A 24,419-nucleotide genomic window follows, 5' to 3' on the forward strand; every position below is an offset into this window, starting at 1 on the left:
CTTCAATAACGTCGACCACAGGGAGAAAACAAGCTGTAAAAGGAACTGCTCCCTACCATGGCACCAGAAATATGTCCACCGTATTCCAACACTAGTTACTGTAAGGAAAAAGATATATATGCCTTAGGAATGACAATCTTTGAGATCGTAAAACTAAATATTCAATATCCTAGGAGTGATGAGATGTCAATTTATGATCCAACAATATTTACATGAAAGTAAGTATTCGAGATGCGTATCTCGTAGACTACACTTTGAACCAGTTAATTGAAGCTTTGTAACCTTTGAACTGGAAACAATTATCTTACTTGAACTTTTGTTATTTTTCAAAGATTGTGAGTGATTCGAATAACTTTCAAAAAGTATGGTTACCCGTATAAAGGTTCTGGAAGTTCAAATGAAGCAAAGAAAATAGAATAAGTCAATTTTCTCTCTATTGTACTTTCGAGCCGAAATACTTTACTTAAAAAACTGTCCAACTTGTTTCTAAAACTGTCTCAAACAGCTCTAACGAACAAATGTTTAATAGCAATAGCTCTCGGCAACGCAAACATCATAATTATTACGTTCTGCTTTTGTACGAGTTGCAATCCCACAATCCCATTCACCTTAATTTAAAACGTTGGTTGTTAAATTTCTTTTGTCACTGAATGTAATTAACGTGCAAAAGAAGTTAAAGCAAAGCTTGATGGGGTCGGAGCTCGTACAAACACACCAAAAGTAATAATTCTCACGAAAAAAGTCTATTTTTAGATTCGGCGCGGCATGCTATTGAGATCGAGATTCCACTGAATATGTATATTTGATTTGATTTATAATAGGTAAAAAGACCAAAAAGACCAGATATGACATCATTAAACGATGAATACCCAGGAAAGAGAAGAGTGATCAAGCTTAAAGAAATGATTGCAAATTACAGGAAAGAATCAAATCGGCCATCGGTTACACAACTAATTAACAACTTCACAGGCGCATCTACCAGAAAAAGGCTATTTGAACATTCCGATGACAGTACAAATTCTGATTCCAAACGAAAGAATCACTACATATTTCTTTTGTCAGAACAATTTATTAAGAACGTGAGGTGAAATTTGGCCAAAATCTAAGAACCATTTAAGAAAAAGTTTGGCCTCGGAATCTTCAAGGCAAATTTTAGAACAACCTACTTTTTCCCCTTAGTTAAAATGAAATGTACAAATTTAACTAACAGTTAAAAAGATCTTTCCAGTATCCATCGAATAGGACATGTTTTCAGCAAAACGCTCAATTTGAGGTTAATGCTCTTAAAAATGGAGGTTTCAAATTGGGAATGATAGAATTTAGAAAATAGTAAAACAAAAATTTTATACTTTAAGAACAGCTTAAGGGTACGGTCTTAGTTCTTTTTTCGATGAAAATTTTTTCAGTGTCAAAAAAATTTTTTTTGCATTATTTGGTGTAAATTTTGGTGCTCTTTCTGATGAGCTATATCCCGAAGTGTATAAAAGATGCAAAAATCGCAAAAATGCAAAAAACATATTTTAATCCCTATTGACTGAAGTTATTGTGCGAGAAATAAATAGTCGTAAAAAATAGAGGATTTAAAGAGAAGATTTAAATTGAATAAGTTTCAAAAAGGAACACTCCATCACAGTGTTATTTTAAAAAATATTTAACGTTATTAAAAAGAAAGTAGTTTATCTGTAAGAATTAGTTACTAGACACGAGAATAGGGAAATCATCTAATAAAAATATGGGTAAAAAACGGAAAACAAACCTATTTGCTTCAAGTCGAAAGAAACGAAAGACGAGTGTGCCTTGGAAGGCCAAGGAGATCGAGGAACGTAAAGAACTCAACACTGGCTATTCCTGGTTTACTCCAAAAGACTCTGTTGCCAATGAAAGTGTTCCAAAGAAAAAGTTTGCAATTGATGACTACGAAGTCGAATTATCTGACGACGATTGTGACCCTGACAAGACGAGTCCAAGTAACTGGATAATTTCTTTACAATCCCTACAATCCGCATTAAACGAAAGTGCCGTATGCCGTACTTGCTTGCAACCAATTCAAATCACTGAAACAGAAAGTCGCAGAGCTGGGCTAGCAACAACATTTTCAATCTCTTGTATGAACGATTGCGATTCTAAATCTTTTGAGACGTCACCTAAAGTCGGACGTATTCACGAGGTGAACAAAAGTAGTGTTTTAGCTGCAAGAATGATTGGTAAAGGAAGGTCAGGACTTACTAAGTTGTGTAGCATAATGGGTCTGTCGAATCCCGTTTCAAAGACGAGTTATGCCAACCACACTGCTTTTTTCGAGGAAAAAGCTAAGGAGCTACTGGAAGAAAATTTGAGCGAAGCTGCATTAAAAGTGAAAGAGCTAGAGCTGGATGAAGGTCAATCAAAGTCAGACGTTGTAGACATAGCCACGTGTTTTGATGGGACATGGAGCTCCAGGGGTTGGTCGGCAAGAGATGGCGTTGTGAGTGCAATTAGTGAAGGGACTTCTCAAATCGTAGATGTAGTCTATAAAACAAACTTCTGCAGACTTTGTAAAGATCAAGAGAAAGCAAAAGCTGAAGGAAAAATCAGTCATTTTGATTATCTGATGTGGTATGTGAAACATGAGCCAAAATGCCTCTTGAACCACAATGGGAGTGCACAGGTAAGTGATACTAGATTTTTTTGCGAAAGCTTGAAGTTTCAACTATCAGAACCTTTAACTTTTGGAAAATCGAGACAGAACTATTTTTCAACAAACTCAACTTGCAGTATTTAAAAACCATGGAATGAAAAAGGTGTAGAACAGGTGTTTTTTGAACAGGTATGTTTTGAAATTATATAAAATTGCTTACTTTAGATATAAATAATTTTCTTTCTGTAGAAAATGGAATCGGACGGGGTCCTTACTATCTATCAGCGATCAATCAAAAAACACGGATTACGTACATTGGTGATGGTGACAGTTCATCATACACACGAGTCGCTAAAGATGCTCCTTACGGTGTTTTAAAGCCACTCACTAAATCGGAATGCTACATCCACGTAACGAGACGAATGGGGACTGGACTAAGAAAACTTATCAAAGAACACAAGGGTAATTTTTTATTTAACTTCAAACTTCGATTTAGAAACATTCTTATAGAAAGTACTGTTCCTCTTTTTTCTGTTCAATTAACAAAAGAATTCTGTGCTACAATGTTGAACCAGAAAGCTGTAAACATAGTTTATTCGTTGCATAATAGTTCACTCACTCGTTAGACTTGCAGCAATTAGGAAGCGAAAATTTTTAAGATAAATTTCACCAACATGGTAAATACTAGAGCACAGTCTAATAAAATGAAACGAGAACCATCTAAAAAATCTTCTGAGAAAAAGAGAAAAAGCGAGAACGAGAAAGTTACCAAGAGCAAAAGGAAAGTAATTACTGGTAGAAAATCAAAAAAGGCAACAAAGAGAGGAATACCAAACGTACGACGTTCAAATATGGGAGAAGAACCACTCGACATCTGGCAAGCAGAAACAGTTCTAATCAAGGATTTTGAAGATATCGGGTAAGCAAATTAAAAATTTTATCCGATTTTCTCTGATGTATTCTTTTATTCACTTATATCGAAGTATAATTGAATTATATGCCATAATCTTGAAAATGTCTAGTGATACGAGTTAAAAAATCGTCAATTATCTAATAATTTTATTCCTTTTCTTCAACTTCAGGTTTGATGGCCAAATATTCGTGGACAGTCTTAAAGACTCGGTGGATCAACGAAAATCGAGAAATAAAACGCCGTTACAAATTCGATACTACCATTACACGATGTGGGCGATTGAATTGAGGAAGAAAGAAATAGGCCCTATTGTCGACGGAGAGGAGCCAAAATACACCTTTCCACCAGTGGTGCTCGCATTTTTGAGATCACTAGTACCCGAGGATGTAAAAGGCGAACTTTTTTCAGAAGCCTATAAGGTTTCTCTGGAAGAATTTTGTACAAGTATTGATGTACCAAGAATTTAGTTTTACTAACTACTGAAAAAAGAAAAATTACACAAATTATCCATAACTGTCTGGAGTCACTGTTTGACTTTTAAAACCAAAACGAGTGCTTTTTATAAGAAATTCGTGTTATACTATTCAGTACATTTATAAAGGTTTGCTTTCAAAAGTAGTCTAATCGAGAAGTCTGATAGAAGTTTGAGCTGAGCCTTAGTTTTGCTACAAAAAATTGTTCTGAATTCATTTTGATGGTTTTTTTTTAAATAGTACATTTCATAGTCGTTTTGAAACTTTTCTTTAAACAGTAATTTCCTTCGTTTTCTTCAGGGAAGAAGCTCAAGGACAAGAAAGCACTGACAGGAAAAGATGGAGGATTGACGATCTTGAAGTGTGATACCATCCAAAACTTTTACGGTAAAGCTATTCGTGAAAACAAGAATGATGTCCCAGCAATGGAAAAAGCTATCTGGGCCATCATGAAGCATTATTCCAAAGACGCTGACCACTCAGACTGTCCTGCTGGTGCTGATAGTTGGTGTTCCTTTAACAAGGATAAAGCGACTGGTGGTAGTACTCATCGCCCTATCAAAAACCCACTTCGCCCCGCCGTTGTTGAGACCATCAAACCATTATTTCAACGACTCGCAAACACCGATTTCCTTTCTGCCGTGCAAGAGGCCTATACACAAAATCCATGCGAATCGTACAACCATCTTTTATGGAACCTCGCACCAAAAGAGTCGTACACGTCAACAACCGAAACATCACTAGCTGTTTCTCTGTCCGTCTGCCTTTACAATAGTGGTTATTATTACACTTTGAGTAGGCTGTTCGAAAAGTGTGGTATTCAGGTTTCTGATTTTCAAAAGCTTAGTTGGCAGAATCTTGACAAACAGAGGCAGCGGACGTCAGACTACAAGCAGAGGGACGAAGTAAAGCTGCGTCGCAAAAAGACCAGAAGGGCAAAGTGCAAGAAACAAGATGCATTTCTACACGAAGAGGGTACCCAATACAAATCAGGTCACTTTTACGTTTCGGAGAAACCAAAACAACGAAACAGAAGAAACCAAGGCGTCAAACGAAAACAAAAGCAAGTAAGCCCAAACAAGCGAAAACAAAAGGTAAACAACAAGCATCATCAAAGAAACAAACGAAAAAAATATACGACGACGAACCAGAAAAAAACTAGCAAAAAGGCAACACCATCCAAAAAAGCTGCATTACCCAAAAAAAACGTATCAAGAAAACGTTGAAGCTTATGATATAGATCATTGTGGCGCTAGGGAGAATTTCAATATTTCGTATTTCTAGGTATATTTTGAAAGAAAAAGAAAGATTTTTGAAAGTAATTTTCCTCGTTTAAAAAAAGATGTTCTTGTAAAAAGTATGGATCGAAAGATTTTTGAAGCTCTCCTTCTCTGTGCTCCATTGAAGGTTTAAAGTGTCTCTCTCTCTCTCGATTTTCTATTATATGATTTTCATAATAGAACAAAGAAAGAATAGTTTTTAATCTTTCCATTCACTTTAATAATAAAGGAATTAAATTTTTCGGTAAAGATCAAAGGAAGACAAATCTTGAAATATTTCAGAGCTTCAATTTCTCGAAAAATGCACTGAACCTCGCAACTTTGAAAGGTTAATGTCCAGACTCTGATTGGTGGATATTTTTGAAACCTACGTCATTCGAAAGAGGAAAGTCTGAACAGGAAAATCGTGCCAGCATTTATTGAATAAGGGCTTTGTTCTGGAGAAAATCGAGTTCAAAGTTCAAAAATGGGTTTTAAACAGTGAAGAATGTTCAATAGTAAATATCTTTTGAACGAGGCCCTAATTACGTAAACGCTAGTACGATTTTTTTCTTCAAAGCAATGGCTATCAGATGACGTATTTCTCGTTAAAATCCGTTCAGCCAATTCCGTACATTAACCTCTGGAAGTTCAAAGGTCGAAGTTTTTTAATGTATCATAGCTCATCATCAGGACAAACTTTTTAAATATAAAGTATACATTTTGAAAGCTTAGTAGTGATACTTTCAGCTAATGAAAACCGTTTTTCAAAAAAAATCATTTAAAAAGAAATAAACCAATTTTTTTCAAATGACCAATGAACTAAGACCGTACCCTTAAAAACATTGGTAGATAGACATGTCCTACCCATGGTAGGGTGGTCAGGGTGATTTTTTAACTTTTTATTTCACTTTTTTTTAGTGGAATCTGAAAGAGCTTTCCAAGACGAGAAAAATAAGGGCTGTTGTGCAGAAGCAGCCGCCGGCGGAATTTTTCGATATATCTGTTCTTTTTTTCCAGGAGAGAAAATTTAACAAATAAATCTAGGAACCATGTCCTTTCTGAACACCTGCTTAGAATCCAGGAGTCGGCTACAAAATATCTGTTCTCAAAATCCAGGATCATGTTCCAGAAAAACCACCTCAAATTTTCCAGCACCCCCTTGGTCGAAAATCCAGGAGCAAGTAATCAAATAACACATCAAATTTTCCAGGAGCCTCAAAATACCGATTTTGTAAGAATTTCGCGGATTGGTAATTTTGCAAATTTTCGCGGGAACTTAATTTTGCGGTTTTAGACCCAGATCTACCTTAAGAGAGGAAATTTTGGCGAATTGCCTGAAAAATTCGCCAAAATTAGATAGTTTTGTCATTCGCCAAATTTGATTTACCTTCGTTAAAGTCTCTATTTTTCCTTAAAGTGCTAAGTTTTTACCCTTATTCAGCTAAAATATTAAACAAAGTCATTCGCCCGTATTAATTCTCGCCAAATTTAGAAATATTCTTGAATCGCCAAAATAAATTCCGCCAAAATTTCTTCTCTCAACAAGGTAATACAGATTCAAGACTCGCGAATCTATCAAATAGAAGGTTCCTGGGCTAATTACTTTTCGCTTTATTCAGATTAAAAAAGTCGTGAAATCTTTTGGTTTTAATTTCGCGAGTCAAGAGTTTTGAAAATTTTAGCGAATAAGACTGAAGCTTAAAATGGCCATTTTTTGTCAAGTACGGACACTTTCATGGGTTTTCTGCCGAAAATTATTCAAATTTTGCGAGTCAGCAATCTCATGCGTTTTAATTTAGCGGAAGTGCGAAAAAAAGTTAATTAAAACCGATTTTTTTAGTACGAAGAGCACTATATGTACTGATATCATGGGGTCTTGAATACCGAAATACCGGCAATTCCCCCCCCCCCCATATTCCGAAATACCGTAGAAAATAATCTTCAAATACCGTCACCGACAATTTTTAGGTTTTATTTTAGGCCTATTTCGGCAGGATAGGTATTTCAACTGCAACAATTGTTGATGAAATAAGGAGCAAGGGAGTGTGATTATTTACGTGGGTCCCGTGCCCTCGTGGGTCCAAAAAAAAACCCGTGGGTTAAAAAATAAAACTCGTGGGTCCAAAAAGAAAAACCCGTGGGTATTTCGTGGGTCCAGAAATATATTACGTGGGTCCAAAAAAATTTACGTGGGTATCTCGTGGGTGCAAAAAAAAATCACGTGGGTATCTCGTGGGTCCAAAAAAAATTACGTGGGCATCTCGTGGGTCCAAAAGATTTACGTGGGTATCTCGTGGATCCAAAAAATTGCGCCAAGACTCTATGTGTATAGACTCGCGCCGAACAAAAACCTTGTGAGTTTTTTAAGTACTTTAGAGTTGTAAGACTTTTCAAGAGAGGCTGTTTTCCTACAAAAGTGTGTACAATCGTAACGTATATCTTTTATTACAAGAGATGTAAATTTCATTGGTAAGAAAATATCATTGATTGAATAATTGACTTTATGTAAAAATAGACTATGACTTTTCGGACCCACGGGACCCACGTAAATAATCACACTCGGAGCAAGGAATACCCTGCTGAAAATTTCATTTTTCAACTGTTATTATTATCTCATTATATCAGAAGAACGTTCTAATTTCGATGTGCAATTAACATAGAGGAGGTGAAGTTTAGTGACTGAGGAGGGGCAACAATGGTTTATGCCAACGGGAGCATGATAGAGAGATTTGACTGAACATTCAAAATTGGATAAAAGCAGAGAGCTGCCTTCTCATCAAAAGCACAACACCTAAAAACTTAAAAGAAACCGAATACTTTTTTGAGAAGACAGCAGACCCCACTCACAGGGGTGGAGGGAATAAAGACAGAAAAGTACGCATTGAGTTTTAATTGTTTTTTCTTTTTCTCGCATTATTGTTAGGGCGAGGTCGGGGCTTGGACAAACCAAGCCCACGAACCCAGCAACCCAACGCCTGGTCTGAGTTGTCGTTCGTCCCGTGCTCCCTGACCTCGTACAGAAATTCGCGGTACGTACGTTCTGTAATAAAAAAAGAGTATGATTAATCTAAGTTTAGATCTCCAAAACCAGACCTGTTCATATTTAGACCAATTCATTTTTGCACCCATTCATGCTATGTTAATACAAGCTATAAACCGTTTAGTGCAAGGGCTTATGTATCATCAAAAAAGCTTCTCGTGTGCACAGGTTTGATACAAGCAAACTAACTTTTAATCTGATGCACTGACCCCTCAAGGATTAAGAAAATCTTGGGCTACAAAATCCTAACACCCCTGTTGCCATGGAAAATGACCTCATTGGTTACCATAGCAACAAAAAATAAAAGTCGTCAAATTCAAAGTTTTTTTGTTCCATTCGAAAGAGCATGAAAAACTGGTAAAGAAAATGGTCACAACCTAAATGTATATATCTCGAGATGTTAAGAAAATAAGACAAAATGACGTCATAAATGATGACGTCATCGAAAAATGAAAAAGGGTCCAAATTCAATTTTTTTTGGCTCATTCGAGAGTAAACCTTCGGGAACAAAAATATTACTACGAAAAAGCTTGAAAATCATTTAAAGAAGCCAAAATTGATATCTTTGATTTTTGCCTGTGAAAGGTTGGAGCTTAGGGGCACGCCCAGCCAGCAGATTACAGGCAAAAATTAAAAAAATCAATTTTGGCTAATAGCCTCTTTTAAAATGATTTTTGAATGGTCCCTTAGCTTACGTAATTTTGAAAAACGAAATGTCCTGGACCTTCCATATTTTCCTGTCATATTGGAGTATAAGTTTCACTTACCGATGCATTGCTCCACGGGGTGACTTCGGATTTTCTTTGCTTTCAACTCTGAAAAATAAAACAAATTAAATTATCCTTTCCGTAGAGATGCAAATGTTTCAAATAATATTGGAAAAAGATTTCACTTGCAGAAGAAATTGTAAAATTTAGTTGATTGCAAATCTTGCAAAAATCTTCTTTTGACTTGCACAGCCGTAAATAAAATACTCACCGGCTAATTGTGCTTTTAGGCTCAAAATTTCAGCTTCTTGGGCTTCGATCGTTGCTTGGTCGCTCGATTCGGTTGATTCGGAAGACGTCATTTTTATTTAGTTATTAGGAGATAAATCTAGACGAGAAAGATAACAATTTCAACATTGGAACTCCAAGTGGTTTACAGCAAACTTTCCCTTGATCTATCCACCAAATAGATTAACATGATTGCAATTCTCACTAAAGTTCCTTCCCCTATAGCAATTGGATACATAGCATCGTTTGAAAGTGACTTTTAATTTTATCGAAAAAGGGAACGTATCGAATAGTAGAACGTCGAATTAGAGAGCATCAACTGTAAAGTGAACAGCAGGAAAAGGGAGGCCCGGAAAACCCGAGTTACAAAAACCCAAGTTACGACGAATGTGACGTCACAAGTCTCAAATTATGACGTCATTCGTCGTAACTCGGGTTTTCCGGGCCTCAGGAAAAGGAATTGACAACTGTAATATCTCATTCGCTACAACAATAAGGCTCTCCAATAGACTACAATAGACTTTATAAAACATCCAATCTTCTGTGACATCTGATCTTTCTACCTGGAAAATCAGATTAAATAGTAAAACCAATATCAAATACATAAAACTTAACTTTCAATCTTTCTTACTGTATCCTTACTGGTAATGAAAACTAAGTGATACGCTAAGAGTACTGAAGGTTTGACAAGATTCCAGCCATTTTCATTTGGATAATAACTTTTTACGAGCTTTATTTATGCGCTGTCAACTGTCAAAGCGCACACAATAATTTTTCACTTTCGTCTTCATGAGAGTATTTGTGATTATATAAAAATGCGTTCTGTTTCATGACCTTAACGTATCTGAACGTATCTGATAAAAATCGTCAACAATTATTCCAAATGAAAATGGACGGACTTTAAGACAAAACAGGAAGAATTCAATCTAAAAAATTACAAACCATCCCTTACATAGAAATAGGTTAGGTGAAGTCTTGAATTTTCGATCCATTTGAGGTTACTTGAAGGGTAACAACAACCTGAAATTAAAAAAAAGCCAAGAAGGAAAAAGGCACACAGAAACCAACAGCGTTACACTCGAGGCTGCGAAGGTGCTGGGAACATAGAACATAGACCCCCCTACTGAAAATTTGCTTCCATTTGCTACCTTATTCGTATATAGTTTCGCGTGTTACAAATTTTTGCGAATCGCGAAATCTTTTCGAAAAAACGTGTTTCGCGTGTATTAAATTTCGCGATTCACTAAATTAGGTATTTTCAGAAAGTGGGAATATAAAGAAAAAGATTGATTTTGCTTGAAACACAACGTTTTTGATGTAAAAATACTAAGAAATAATTATTCGCGTGTATTTAATTTCGCGATTTTGTAATTTTGAAAAATTTAAACAGTATTAAATTTCCCGAAAATTTACCAAAAAACTCGCGAAATTAAGTACCCTTGAAAATTTGTAACACGCGAAAATATATACCAATAAGGCATGCTCTGGTTGTATCTTAAGAGGATTAATTTGCGTGAAGATTAGAGTTTTCCTCAAAATTCGCGAAAAACTAATCATATCTTTTGTTGAAACCCTTAGGAAAGAAAATAAAAGAAATTAGTTCAAAAAGGGGCTGATTCGCGAAATTTTATCCTCGCGTAAATATTTTCTGTGCTCGTGAAAATAAGTCCTTATTTTTGAAAGAAATTGGCTCGCGAAAACTTGGTGAAAACTTACATTTAATTTTCTCCATATCCGAGCCTGGAATATGCTTAATGTTATGCTTATAAAAACATAAAAAGCGTCTGGTCCGCCCAACCACCCTTTCACATTGTGTTAAATTTCAAATGTATAGCAAGAACATGTGAAAAATCAAGGCGTAAAAGTAGTTTATAAGCTATGCAAAAATAACCACAGTCATTAGTTCCGTGTTGCTTCAAAACTTTAGAAAAATAAACATTGAGATAGCTATCTTCAACAAAAAACTTGCAAATTTGACACAACTGCTTTTGTAATTTTATATCAGCGTTTGAGTAGATGCTATCATAAACATAGACCTTCCCATTTCGACCAGTCGACAACACCAAATGCTTATTTCTGACATGGTGAATTTGAATACTTTCATCATAAGTGTTGACTGGCATCAGGTTGTTCTTATCATTTTTAGAAATTTTAGCACCCTTAATAGGATCTTGAATACCCTTAAGGGCTGGGTAACTTCTTTCTAACAATGTCATTACCTCTTTCAAGAAGTTATCATTTAGCCAATTAGTTTGACTCGAGGTGTAATTGAATTTATCCAAAATTGAAACAGTTTTGCCTTTTGCTTTCTTATTTGAAGAGCTTGCTGGTTTTTTTTCTTCGCAGGTTTAAAGTCAATGGTTTCAGTGGAGGACTTGCCTGTGCTTGTTCCAATGCAAGCTTGGCCAGCCCTATTACGTTTTTTTATTTTAAATTTTTCATTCAGAGGAGTTTTGTCCTTTTCATTTTTTATTTTAAGAATTTTTTCAGGCTTATCAATGGTACTAGAATATTCAGAGCCTGGAGGCGAGTTTCAGTATCATTTGCCACGGTGGTTCTTTTCGTCGAAATTTCCTCCGCGCCCACAATGCATTGCGCGACGATTTTCATTTCGCGCGTTAAAAATTTGGTTGATTTATGGTCTTTGTTTATGTTTTTCAAAACTGAATCATATTCCTTATAAAATAGATTAGGACCTAATTTTTTTTGATTTTGATTGGAAATAGGTTTAATTTTATGTATGAGGCATTCATTTTAATTAGATTTAACAGAAACGCCTTCAATCGTGTTTTCTTTTTCGAGGTATGTCTTTTTTGTTCAAAAACTGGAGATAAAACTATATTCAATGGCCTCAAACCACTGTAAATAAAAGCTACAAAGGACAAAGTTGAGATGATTGACCTATTTAGCACATAATTTGTCAATTCATCAACTATACATGTTGTTATTGATGTTTCCATGGCTATAATTGGTGGTTTTCTACAAAGAGAGGATATCTTTGTGTCTTACACTCATTCTTAGCAAAATTTATGTGCTAGAAAGTTGCTTTGTTATATCAGGAAAGTGCTGCCAAAATTTGGTGTCACAAGCTTTTGTCTGTGCTTTGTTTATCTAACTTTTGTATGGTATGGTATCTTCACCTCCCACCACTTCATAAAAAACGTGTTAATCCGCCATTTTGAATTCTAGAAATCCTCCTCTTTCAACAGAATTTCGAAAATAAAAACACAAGGGCAGAGGTGTTTTTCTGTTGTATTTTTTTATTTTCTCTTAATCATTCATTTTTATTCTTTAGGAAAATCTAAATACTTTTTTAAAAGATAGCTACTGTGAAAAATTTGAAACTATACTGCTTATTTAGCCATTATTGTCATCCCATAGTGGATTTTAAACTTATCATTGACTACAAAAGTGTGTTGTTTGTGCGTGATGAACTGCACACTGTCACTACCTATTTGGTGTTTTTGGAATTGATTTGCATCTTTGAATATGGATATAATTGAAGCTGCTCCTGAACCAACTCCAACTCCAACTGCTAATAATGATAAAGTCAAGTAAGTAAAGTGTTTGAATGCTATTATCTTTCTCGTGTATATAATAAATAATGTTATTTTTATATGTTTCAAAAAATCATTTCTTTTTGCACCCTATAGACGTTATTTTAAAGAGGATGTTCTGTGGAATAAAAAAGTAGTCCATCAGTTATTATGTAATGAAAAATACCTCAAAGCAGATGGTCGGCCGCAGTGACCACGCTGAGATTTTTTTCTCTACGTGGCTGTTTATATATATATATAAATATTCAACAGGACGTCCTCTTTGTAAAAACGTCAATTCAAAGTAAATGTTTTCAAAATTTATGTTTTTTAAGTCTAATCACGAAATTGATTTTATAATTTTTCTTCCTCGACAGACTTTGTGGAAAGAAAAGGAACTGCTCCAAGCCAAGTGGTCATGCGTCAAGATGTGATTCGAATCGTAAAATCACTAGCCTGTCTTTTACAACCAGGAACCTCCAGGCAGCCTATCGAAATGTAAAAGAGAAAATTATAAGCTTGACATCAACTGCTGGACAAAAAGGTAAAAAATTATTTCCCAAAAGCATTTGTCATATTGAATTAGAAATTTTTTAATTATAAATTCTTCTTTGTTGGTAAAATGCCTTCACTTTTCCTTAATCACTGTTTCAGATTTGAAAAGCTTCTGATGTGCTCCTCTTTGAGGTTTTATTACCTTTACACCGAATAGATGATTCCTTGTTATTTTAAAAGATTTTGATTGGTGCGCACTAGTTTGGATTCTGGACGTGTACGTAATGAATAGTCCTTTAGGCAATTGCGACGATCTATTAAATAAATAATTCCACCGGCAATAATTATTCGCATACCTACTTCCACCAGCTTAAATTATGATACCTCCATACTCCAATGGATGCAAGTGAAACCAACGTGAAATTTCATATTACCTACATATAAGTTTTGTTCAAATTGGCAGGCTAACAACTCTCTCTTAATAACATGCGGTAATGTTGCAAATTTTCCTGTGTGGCGTGCTATGAAGTATTTATACAACTTTAGGTTCTAATTTTCCGTAATACAGAACAAATGATTTCCAGCCCGGAATTAATGTGCGGAACGATGCAAATAATTATTGCTGGTGGAATACTTATTCAATAGACCCTCGCGATCACCTAAAGGAGTATTGCGTCCCTTTATTCTATAAGTAAGATTAATACTGAAGTTTTATAATTTTTTTTAGAGGCGAAACTCAAGAACCTGGATGTTGAAATTTGTAAAAAGGAGCAAGAAATTTTGAATAAAAGTCAGCAAAAGGAGGAACTGGAGGAAAACGTGAATGCCTTAGGCAAAGAATCCGATAAACTTCGTACACTGTTTGAGCAAACCGAACAAGGGCGTAAAAGGATAGAGGGTGTACCAACAACAAACAAAATGATTAATGACAATTTCAGTTCAACTAGATATCGAAGGCGAAAAAAGACAAAGGCAATGCTCGAATATTACCATGGTGGAGCTGAAGGGGCAAATTATGGAGCATGGGACTTTCTTCAAAGCAATGCCTCATCAAATATGATGGAAAAACTTTTTCTTAACCACAAGCGTGGAAAATTTTTGCAAACATTATATGGAAAATTTAAGGTCAATGATAAAGGAGCTTTGGACAGAGCCATTGCCTTGAAATATAGCACCTTTCAGTCAAGGCGTAAATATACTTTCCAATGCAAAATTCAGAAATCAATGTATGATCCAAGTAGTGAAACTTTTGGCAAAATTTCAATGACCTATGGTGAATACAATTTAGATCTAAATACGAAATCGATTAGTCATCAATCTGTTGACAAATTTGTTAAAGGTCTAAACATTGGTGAATTACACCAAATTGAAGGATACTCTGGTGTGACCCGTACTTTGACAGCTCTGACTACTATGATCGTTGACTTAAATCTTAAAGTAAATTCTCGAAGAGAGAACCTGAAATGGTTCAAGGACAATGTGAATCATTTTATTGTTGAGTTTTCAGATGATGGTGCCCCAGAATCATCTGAGCGAACAATGACAATTGGTACACTTTCTCTCTGGAATTTCGGTAACCGTATTAGAAGTCGTGATTACCATTATCTCCTTCACATGTTAAGCGCTTCAGAAAAAGACCGGGTATGCGAGTATCTATGGCAACAACATTGCGAGGAAATGAAGTTGATAGAGGGTAACATCCTCATGATAAACGACACCCAATGCACTTTTGAGTTTGTACCATCAGCTGATACATCATGGATCTGCTTTGCCGCCAATGTGCTCGGATGTAGTGCCACATACCCTTCGCCCTTTGCCAATGTTCACAAGGGTAGTTTAACAGAAATGGGTGGTTCCATTGGTACAAAAAAGGAAGACCGATGGCAAATACCAACCACCAAATCCCGAGATGCTGAGCTGACAACCCTGAATGAATTTCGTTTAAAAAACAATCACCCTAATCCGGAGGTAGCTCATCAAAAGGAGCTTGATTTCATGGCAGAGAATGGCTTGAGACAAATAGGCCCCCCACGAATCGGAGATTTTGCAGACAGGATAGCACCGGAACCAATGCATCTTGAGATAAATTGTTGGAAGCATGTGTTGGATGTAATCTACAAAGAAGCAGTCCGACGTGACAAATTTGAAGATTTTATTGACGCCCTCAAAAGTCCACAGAAGATTGTTAATGGAACAGAACAGAAAACCGGATGTGGGCTTGCTTATATTGCTAAAGAAATTGTGAAACACCATGATGCAGAAGAAAACAAGCTTAAGCGTTTAGAAGTTCGCCTCATTGGATCTCAAGCAATCTCTTTGGCTCAATACAGGTAACTTAATTTAATAACTTTAATCTAGTGTCTTATGAAGTTTTTTTATGGTGTAAAAACTGAAAAGTAGGTTTTAGGAAATTGACCTTAGATGAATTTGTGTCAACCATTCTTTACGTAAATGTTAATGTTTTTTCTTAAAAGGGAGTAATTTAAACTACCCGAAAACGCATGAGAGGTCCAGAACAGAAGAAAATTCTTCTGACAGAATCATCTCTTCGCTTATCATTTATCTATTACTTATTGTCTTATAGACAGTAATAGATTAGCTTTGTCATAGCTATGTTTTAGATTGCACCCCTTTTTGATAGGAGGGATGCCAAATTTTTGAAGGGCCTTTGCAGGGTGTACTAAGATTTGCCAAAAACTAGGGGGAATCAAATAAGAAAGGGGGGGTCGGAAAGTTTGGTTTTAACTTTATCGTATACAAATGGTCACTGTAGTCTGTATTAAAGTAAAAATGTGTACCATCAAAATTGTTGTTAGAAATGCTAGTTATAATTTTTATTGTAAAATTTTTGTCTTCAACTGTAAACATTTGGTAGTCTTTGATCACTTTGGTAGCGCATAGAGCGAGTTTGATTTCTGCAAAAAGGAGGGAGGGTAAAGGTTTCATTTCAGAAGGGGATGGGTATATAGGGGGATAGAACAAGCCTAGTGGGTTCAAACCCCTCTGCAAACTATTTATGTATGGTTTTATTCAGTTTCAGATTGGTTGATTCCCTTTGCTCTCCAGATGAAACACCAACACAACAGATCAAACGTTTAGCGTTGGCCAAAATTTGCGAGACCCTCCGTGATATTGGCTCACTCATTAATCGCATTGATGTGGGTTTCAATAACTATCCTGAAGTAATACGAGACCTTTGCACAATTTTTTTCAACATGTTTTCCCTATTCTTCGAACAACACTGCCAGCTAACGGTTTGGACCATGGGTTATGTTATACCGTACCATGTGCAGAATGTCTTTGAAAAGTATGGGGTTGGTTATGGGATAATGAGTATGCAGGGGAAAGAGGCAAAGCACGCGGCCTTAAAACAAGAGCTTCGTAATAATACAAATCGAAGCATTGCTCAAGACGCGACAGGAAAGTGGCATCAAATCGCTCGATCGAACTACATTCGGAAATTTTATCTCCCGTATCATTTTCCGGTATCATCAAATTCATACCATTCTCATTTTCGACCGAGGAAAGCTTTCCCAACGGATGGAGAAATCGAATGTGCTTGTTCCCGCACAATTGATGAGGATTTAACTTCATGCAAAGTATGTATAGAGAGTATAGAGCTGATGGAATGTGCTAAACTAGCAAAATTAACTGAGTCAGTGACAAAGAAACTGAAGCCTATCGAATGCGTAACCTGTGGGTTACGTTTTGCCGACAAGTTAACACTTAAAAACCATGTCGGAACAAATCATATTTTAAAGGATGTTCTGAATCCTAAAAAGATGAACGTCGAAGAATTGAAAAATGCACTGAAGTCTCGCAATATGAATACAACTGGTAAAAAGACTGAACTTGTAAAAAGGTTGGAAGGTCGACTGACAACCGAAGTGTAACATTTTTTAGGCTTAAATTTTCTTACGATGTTCTTAAATACGGTTAGTTCCTTTACTTAAGAACTTAAAATGGCTTAAAATATGTTAAAAACCCTTAAAATCAGTACTTTATTAGTAATTTTTGAAATCTGAGGCTCAGCTTGTTCTTACTTTGTTCTTAGGTTTCGGCCAAATTTCAGCCTCGTGTTCTTATAAAATTGTTCTTATAAAAAAACGTGTATCTGGGCTTAAACTTCGTTTGCCAGCTGTTTGAGTGTGTCGATAATTTGACGACGACTTTTGTTTTTGTCTTTGTTTTACAAATACCGAAATCCGAACAACAGCCGTCTAACATGTTCAGGCCAAGTGTTATTTTCTTTCTTTGTTTATTTTCCTTTCTTCTTTTACCGCAGTCTGCGTGTTATCAAAGTTATGCTAATCATTTGTTTTATTTTGAGGCTGCTATCATCTCCATTAGGGAATTAATATCAGCTGACCTTTTAATTGTTACTAATTGCTAATTTATCTTAGCGTAGTGTGAAATATTTATCAATATCTTTATTGTGAAAATAGTGCTTTTCGAGTAAAAGTCATTTATCTACAAATTATTTACCTTTCCGTTTGCGAATTTTATTTTGCGTTTCCGTTTTCCGACTGTCGAACGTGCCAACCGCACTGGCTCAATTTCAATATTTTTAAAGTTACACGTAGGCCCAATTGTAAAAAAATTCAGCCAAATACGACCATTACAGTCTCTAGCCTGTTCTTAAAGTTATTAGCCTCGTTTTGACGAAAAACTCGTCCTTAGGCCCCGAAAATGAAAATCTTCAAAAAATGAAAAAAGCACCTTCAGATATTCACCCGAGGACCTATTGTGCCAAATTTCAGCTAAATACGACCATTTTCGAAGTCTCCAGCCTGCCCCAATGTTCTAGCCTCGCTTTGGTGAAAAAATCGTTCCCATGTCTCAAAAATCAAAATTTTGAAAAAAACAAAAAGAACACCCCAGGGATTTTCCTAAGGATCAAGTGTGCAAAATTTCTGCCAAATCGGACCATATTTGGAGTCTTCAGTCTGCCCAATAGTTTTAGCCTCGTTTTCGCGAACTTATCCAAAGGCCCCAAAAGTAAAAAATTTTGAAAAAATGAAAAGAACACTCCCAGGGATTTTCCCAAGGATCAAGTGTGCAACCAAAATCGGAGCTAGATTGGACCCTCCCAGAAAAAAAACCGTTCACGGGGGGTGGAGGATATATTATTTTTTTAGTGATTTACCCTTGAACATTTCTATTTTTCACCCCCTGGACCAGCATCAAATTGACCCCTGGACCAATGAAGTATAGAAGTCAATCTCTTTGGTAGGATTTGAAGCCAAAAATTCCTACCAAAGTTGCGCGGCCTAGGGCGACCCGCCTGGTTTTTCAACAAATGCCGGATTGAAAGTAGAATTTTCCGCCAAAATTTCGAAAAAGTATCACTCAAAAACAAGGAAATCGCTAGATTCAATCCGTCCTCAAAAATACGGCTCATTTTTTAAGGCTTTTTAAGAAAGGATAAAGATTCTCAATCAATGCGCACTTTTTTGGAACCTACCATGAACGGTTTTTTTGTGCCATTCTTTTCATATCGAGAATTTTAATACGTTTTCGATGCTAAAGGTCCCTCTAGAAACTTTTCCACCAATAGTCCTCTGAAACACCCTGTATTTTTACAGCATTCATTATATTATTACTTTTACATTTGTGTATCTGGCGCCCACCTCGAGATTCGCAAATGAAAATCGCTTTGGAACCTACCAAAAAAGTAGTCCTCTGAAGCAATTTCAAATGCACCCATACTTTGGATTTTTAATTTTATGATTATTTTATGAAATTTCAGACAGGCTATTTGAATCTCAAACAAAAAAACTATTTCTTTAACAAAGGCAGGGTAATTCTATATGGGAATTAGGGAAAGTCAAACAAGCAAAGAAGAAAAAGTTTCAAATACTTTAGTTTTTAATGAAATCATACAATGAATCAATAAAAATATCTGTAGTATTTCTTAAAAGCTTGATAGTAACTTCATCAAAAATATGTTGTTCTTGAGGAGTGTTCAAACGGTTTGAAAAATGTGACATCAAAACAGCTACAGCATAAATGTCACAATTGAAAGATGGCAATTTTTCTCCACGCATCACTTCTACGGGAAGATGTTTTGTTGATCGAAATCTGCTCTGCAATTGTGGCGTCAGTACTTTCACATCAGAGACCAGACAACAACAGGAGAAATCACAAAGGATGGGGAAATACCTCCACTCTGGACCAGAAACATCGAGACTGAACACAAAAGAATCTTCTGTTATATTCATGTGAATAACACCCTTCACATGGAGGAATTCAACAACAGATGTTATGTCTCTAAACAATGCCTGAATGGTGTAGATATCAAAGCGACGGTTTTCTTGGTAGAACCTCTCAAAACCAGCAAATTTAAAATCATCATCCAAGACTATCTGAGGAATCCCATTGAGTTCGACTAAGCCATAATAATCGATAAGGTGACGATGGGGACCAAGAAATTGGAGAATTCTAAATTCGTGAGCCAACACTATAGAATGATTTTTCTGCTCAATAATTGAAGAGTCAGAAATTCCTTTCACAATGATTGGCTTAATACCAAACATTCCAGCTTTGATGGTGAAAATGTCCCTATTTTCACGAAAGAATATGCCACGCAGATTATTTGGTGATATAATGTGAAGTTGTATGTCTCTAAAAAGTTGTTCGTTTACTAATCCAGTAATACCACTACATATTGCAGCTGCTCCAATTTTTGATGGTCTACTCAAATGTTTATGAAACTTAGCATGTCGTTGCTCCAAACGAATAATATCAGCCATTCTGTTGCAAATCTCCATCTCAAAGCTATCACATTCGGTAGTTTCTTCGTCCGATTCAGGAGTATCTTCGTTAACCTGATTAGATAAGAAAAGTACATTAACATTGATCAAAATTGGCTGTTCCTTTTAAAAACCACACAGGGACGTATATGAAAATATACAAACCCTGGAGATTACCCTCTAGAACTATTTGTCTACCCCCACCTGTATGGATACAAAGTGAAATGGCCCAATATTACAAGTTGATGCCTTAAATGTATTGATTTCGACTAAATTTGGCTGCTGGCCAAAAAGGGCAAAAAAGCTATTATCAGTGGGTGTTTAATTGGGTGGTTAGTCGATTTTCAAAATTTATGAGCCCCAAGATATATTTTTGGCAGGAATGGTATCTTAAGTATCCTAATTAGCCTGTGAGATCTTTTTTCAAAGAGCGAATAGAAAAAAAAATTTTTTCGACGAACAATTTTGAAACCCACCCTGTATACCCAACCCCCTAATAATTGAGATAATGAGTTTGAGATGCATAATTGTTTTCAGTACATACCAAAGGTCGCTCAACATCACTATCTCCTTCATCGTGACTAGTCTCTCCATTACAAGGATCACCCTTTCGAAACTTTCGATAAATCTGACTCCAAAGTTTAGCGCGTATTGAACCAATTGACTCTTTCTTCAACAATTCTGGTATTTCTTTCTAAAATTAGAAAAAAGTTATACGTCCATGAGAAAATGGGGAAAATATCCCTGAAGATGAGAAAGGAATGGCCGAACCATAGGTCAACTGAAGTTTCATTTATATGCATTAAATAATTTTGCTTATAAGTAAGGGAATAAATTATTGTGAGAATTAATTAATGCGTGCAACCCAAAAAAATTTTATGTTTTGCGGAATAAATTAATGCGAATAGGCCCATTTTAAGTGATTTGCGGAATTGAGGAATTTAGAAAAAAATGCGGAATTTATTAATGCGAATGGCAGAAATTTAATTTTGCGAAGAAAGGTCAAATTTGCATTAATTAATTCCGCATTAATTAATTCTCACATTAATTTATTCCCTTAAGGTAATGTTGTTTAAAAAAATGTAAAAAAATGTAAAAAAAATATTTACCTCCAATGAAGCGGCTAGTCTTCCTTTTTTTCTTCGCACTTTGTGTTTTTCTTTCTTGCCTTTTCCCTTCGGCAGGATCTGGAGTAGTTCACTAATAAGTGATTCACAGTCCATAGTTTTACTTTCTTATTTTATATTATTACGCTGGAAGAAAATAAAAATATTCATAAATAAATGCAAGGCATAATATTGGTTTTTAAAAACTTGATCTATCCACAAAAAGTTTAAACTAGGCAAGACCAATTTAATTTGTTGTTCTACAGGCCCAACAGATCCTATTTATACTAAAACCAAAAAAAAAATAATATTGAATTTCCAATTTCCACTTTACACTACTTACACACTACACCTGATAAATGAAAAATTTATTCTTATTTTAAGGACCGCCCCATATTTTGCTAGCAATTTGCCCGTAGAACAACAAATTAAATTGGTCTCGCCCTATTTGGGATGAATCTCTCAGTATAAAACCTCTTTTTTGAAATGTTTTTAATTCATCAAAAATGAATACCTGATGAATATGCCTAGTAAAAAAATCTTGTTTGCTTAAAAATAATATAATATAATATACACACTATATGACTAATAACAAGCAGTCGCTTCATTTTTCTGTTTTCTATATATGACTATGTATACCACCACATACCACTATATATGAAAAGTTTTTAAAAATTTAAAAATGATGAAAAAATGCTGCAAAAATCAAACAAGCTCTATGCTGTGTCATGGAAAATGTCTGGAAAAAACAACCCAACAGTTCTTAGTTCTTACGTGTAAGATACCAATACCTCCAAAGTTGACACATTTCTTTAATTAAAAAAAAAATAAAAATAAAAATAAAAAATAAATTCATTTACATCAAGGGAATAAAAATTGAAAAAGGGTCTACTGCTCAAAATGAAATGTTTCGCCCACTCTAACTTCTTGTGAAAGTCAAAGTTTTTGGTGTTTAGCTTAAGTAACCCTCAAACCTAGTTCAAAATAAGGCAAAATAGCACAGATCTAGCCTGCCATTTCAGTCAGAGACTAATTTCGATTTTTTGATATTACGCGCACAGCAATTTTGGACTTTGGAATTTAGTTTCGTTTTCGATTTCGAACGGAAGTCTTAACGGGGCGCGCGGCCATAGTACAGGTAAAGGGACCTCAAAATGCAGTGGGACCTCAGGATGTCAGGTTTTGAATTAAGTTGAATGGAACTCAAACTTTTCTATTTAAACTAAAAATGACAAACAATATGAATAAAGGGTATAATATTACATAGTAAAAACAAATTGTATTACTTGCTACCCTAAAGGAGCATCCTAAATGAATAAAAAGTCAAAAAAGTTTCAAAGACTTCAACAAAATTTTTGGAATTAATTTTGAATTCTGCAACTCCTTCTAAAAATAAGTTTGTAAAGCGTTATGAAAAATGTTCTTTTAGGACTCTAGAAACATGGTAAAAAAGATGGTTTCTCAAAGTTATTACAATTTCATTTAAATAGACTCCAAAACCACCTAGCGTTTTGAGGTGCCAAACCTAGCGTTTTGAGGTACAAAACAAAAACGCAAAATCTTCTCTTGAATCTCCTTTGAAATTGTAACAAATAACTCTAAATAACTATATAATGAATAAAGAACTATAAATGAATAAAGAATATGAACATTTTTGAAATTTTAACAATACATTTAAAAAGGGACTGCAAAATGCTAGGTAGTTTTCTTGAAAAAAATCAGTCAAGTAAGGAAAGCCTACTTGAAATAATAATGTGATCTGTTGTCCATTGTAAAGTTCTCCACCTTTTCAAGGTCTCCTCTCTCTCTCGTGAATCTAAATCCTTTTCTTTTAGGACCCACCATTTACTTCTATGCTCAAAAATAGTTAAGTTCTGTCTCTCCGCCGTATCCATCCCCAGTTACCAATGCAAAATATCCAAGATAATTCCCCTTAACTACCTTGACACACAATCGCCTCGTTTTAAACCAACTTGCTGCTCATCACTGCTTGAATCATGATCCCGCATTATCAACCACCTTTTCAGAGCCACTCATATCGTCATCATCTACATCAGTCAAGTTGTCTTCAATTCCGATGTCATTTTCATCATCTGATTCAAAATGAAGGCTTTTTCTTTGAACCATTATCACAAATTGGCTTGATCATTATTGGTTTTGAGCCTGATTCATCTCTGCATGAAAGTTTACTGCATATAGATTTTAAAACATTATGACAACATGGGCATTCTCGAAGCTTACTTGCAGCACCAATATTCTTACCACATGTACATTGATCCTTACACTTAAAGAAAGCTTCAATTTGCTGCTGTTGATTAGATTTCTTATCTTTCTTTAATTGCTCCTTTTTGGCTTTAGCTTCCTTGATTTCTGAAACTTTTTCTAATATTTTTTTCCCCTCCATTGAGCCCTGAACCTGGGTAACTCGAACATTTTCTTTGTTGGGTTTTGGTGTTACTTTGGTCACAGGTAGCAAATTAGGAATTTCCTCTAGTGATAGTGCTTTTTCAGATATTGTTTGATAAGCTTCCATGGCACCATGATATTTATGCTTCCAATAGGCTGCAGAGTCATAACGAACTTGTTTTGGAGATGAAATGGTTACTGAAGAAGATGAAGGTTGTTCAGTATTTTTGGTAATACACAGCTCGGCTCTTGCAAACTTATCTGCTTGCATCCATTCAACACTGAGGCCTTTGCATGAGATGCCAACCTTTTTGCCTGCATTTGTAATTGTCTCATTTGATGCCCACTCTGGCCACAACTCTGCAAGTATCTTCATGAAACCTTCCCTGTTGATTGTCATAAATGGAGAGAAAAGTTCAGACTTAGCACTTCTGTACTCAGAGTGCAACTTTTGATTTATCTGATCAAGGAGCTGGGTAACACCAGTTGTATCAGGAGGGCTGATGAAAAGTCTAATGTTTTTGTTTCTTAAAAATGTCAATACATCACTGTCAAATCGTGAAGAATGACCATCAGATAAAACAACAACAGGTCGTTGAATACTATTCTCATCTAAATAGTGGTCAAACATTTCATAAGCACTCAGAAGTGTACTGTGATCTTGGCTGCCACTGTCATTTGTGGAGATTAAAAGATTGGGAATCTTTTCGACTGCTTCCTTTGGGGCCATATGGGCACTAATACCTTTCCCCTTGAAGATGATATGGCACATAGCTATTTCTCCTCCAAAAGAAACGAAGGGTGTAAAGTTACACACTCCCTAT

At 35.5% G+C, this 24,419-nt stretch overlaps 3 protein-coding genes across 3 annotated transcripts; 2 read left to right on the plus strand and 1 right to left on the minus strand.

Moving 5' to 3' along the window:
- Positions 1-1,732: 1,732 nt before the first annotated feature.
- Positions 1,733-5,416, plus strand: LOC136823693 (uncharacterized). The gene is made up of 4 exons (XM_067079859.1): positions 1,733-2,441; positions 2,867-3,079; positions 4,304-5,070; positions 5,411-5,416. The coding sequence occupies exons 1-4, from the start codon at positions 1,733-1,735 to the stop codon at positions 5,414-5,416; spliced, it is 1,695 nt and encodes a 564-aa protein (XP_066935960.1).
- Positions 5,417-12,593: 7,177 nt separating this feature from the next.
- Positions 12,594-17,811, plus strand: LOC136823659 (uncharacterized). Its single transcript, XM_067079832.1, has 4 exons — positions 12,594-12,854; positions 13,214-13,380; positions 14,059-15,661; positions 16,366-17,811. Exons 1-4 carry the CDS (start codon positions 12,790-12,792, stop codon positions 17,222-17,224), a joined length of 2,694 nt encoding a protein of 897 aa, XP_066935933.1. The 5' UTR covers positions 12,594-12,789; the 3' UTR covers positions 17,225-17,811.
- Positions 17,812-19,192: 1,381 nt separating this feature from the next.
- Positions 19,193-21,332, minus strand: LOC136823694 (uncharacterized). Its single transcript, XM_067079860.1, has 3 exons — positions 21,193-21,332; positions 20,628-20,777; positions 19,193-20,158 (listed from the first exon to the last, which is right to left on the minus strand). Exons 1-3 carry the CDS (start codon positions 21,304-21,306, stop codon positions 19,193-19,195), a joined length of 1,230 nt encoding a protein of 409 aa, XP_066935961.1. The 5' UTR covers positions 21,307-21,332.
- Between the last annotated feature and the right edge of the window lie 3,087 nt (positions 21,333-24,419).

Source organism: Clytia hemisphaerica, unplaced genomic scaffold (assembly GCF_902728285.1).
Source record: "Clytia hemisphaerica strain Z4C2 unplaced genomic scaffold, Clytia hemisphaerica genome assembly, whole genome shotgun sequence".
In the NCBI taxonomy this organism is placed as follows: Eukaryota; Metazoa; Cnidaria; class Hydrozoa; order Leptothecata; family Clytiidae; genus Clytia; species Clytia hemisphaerica.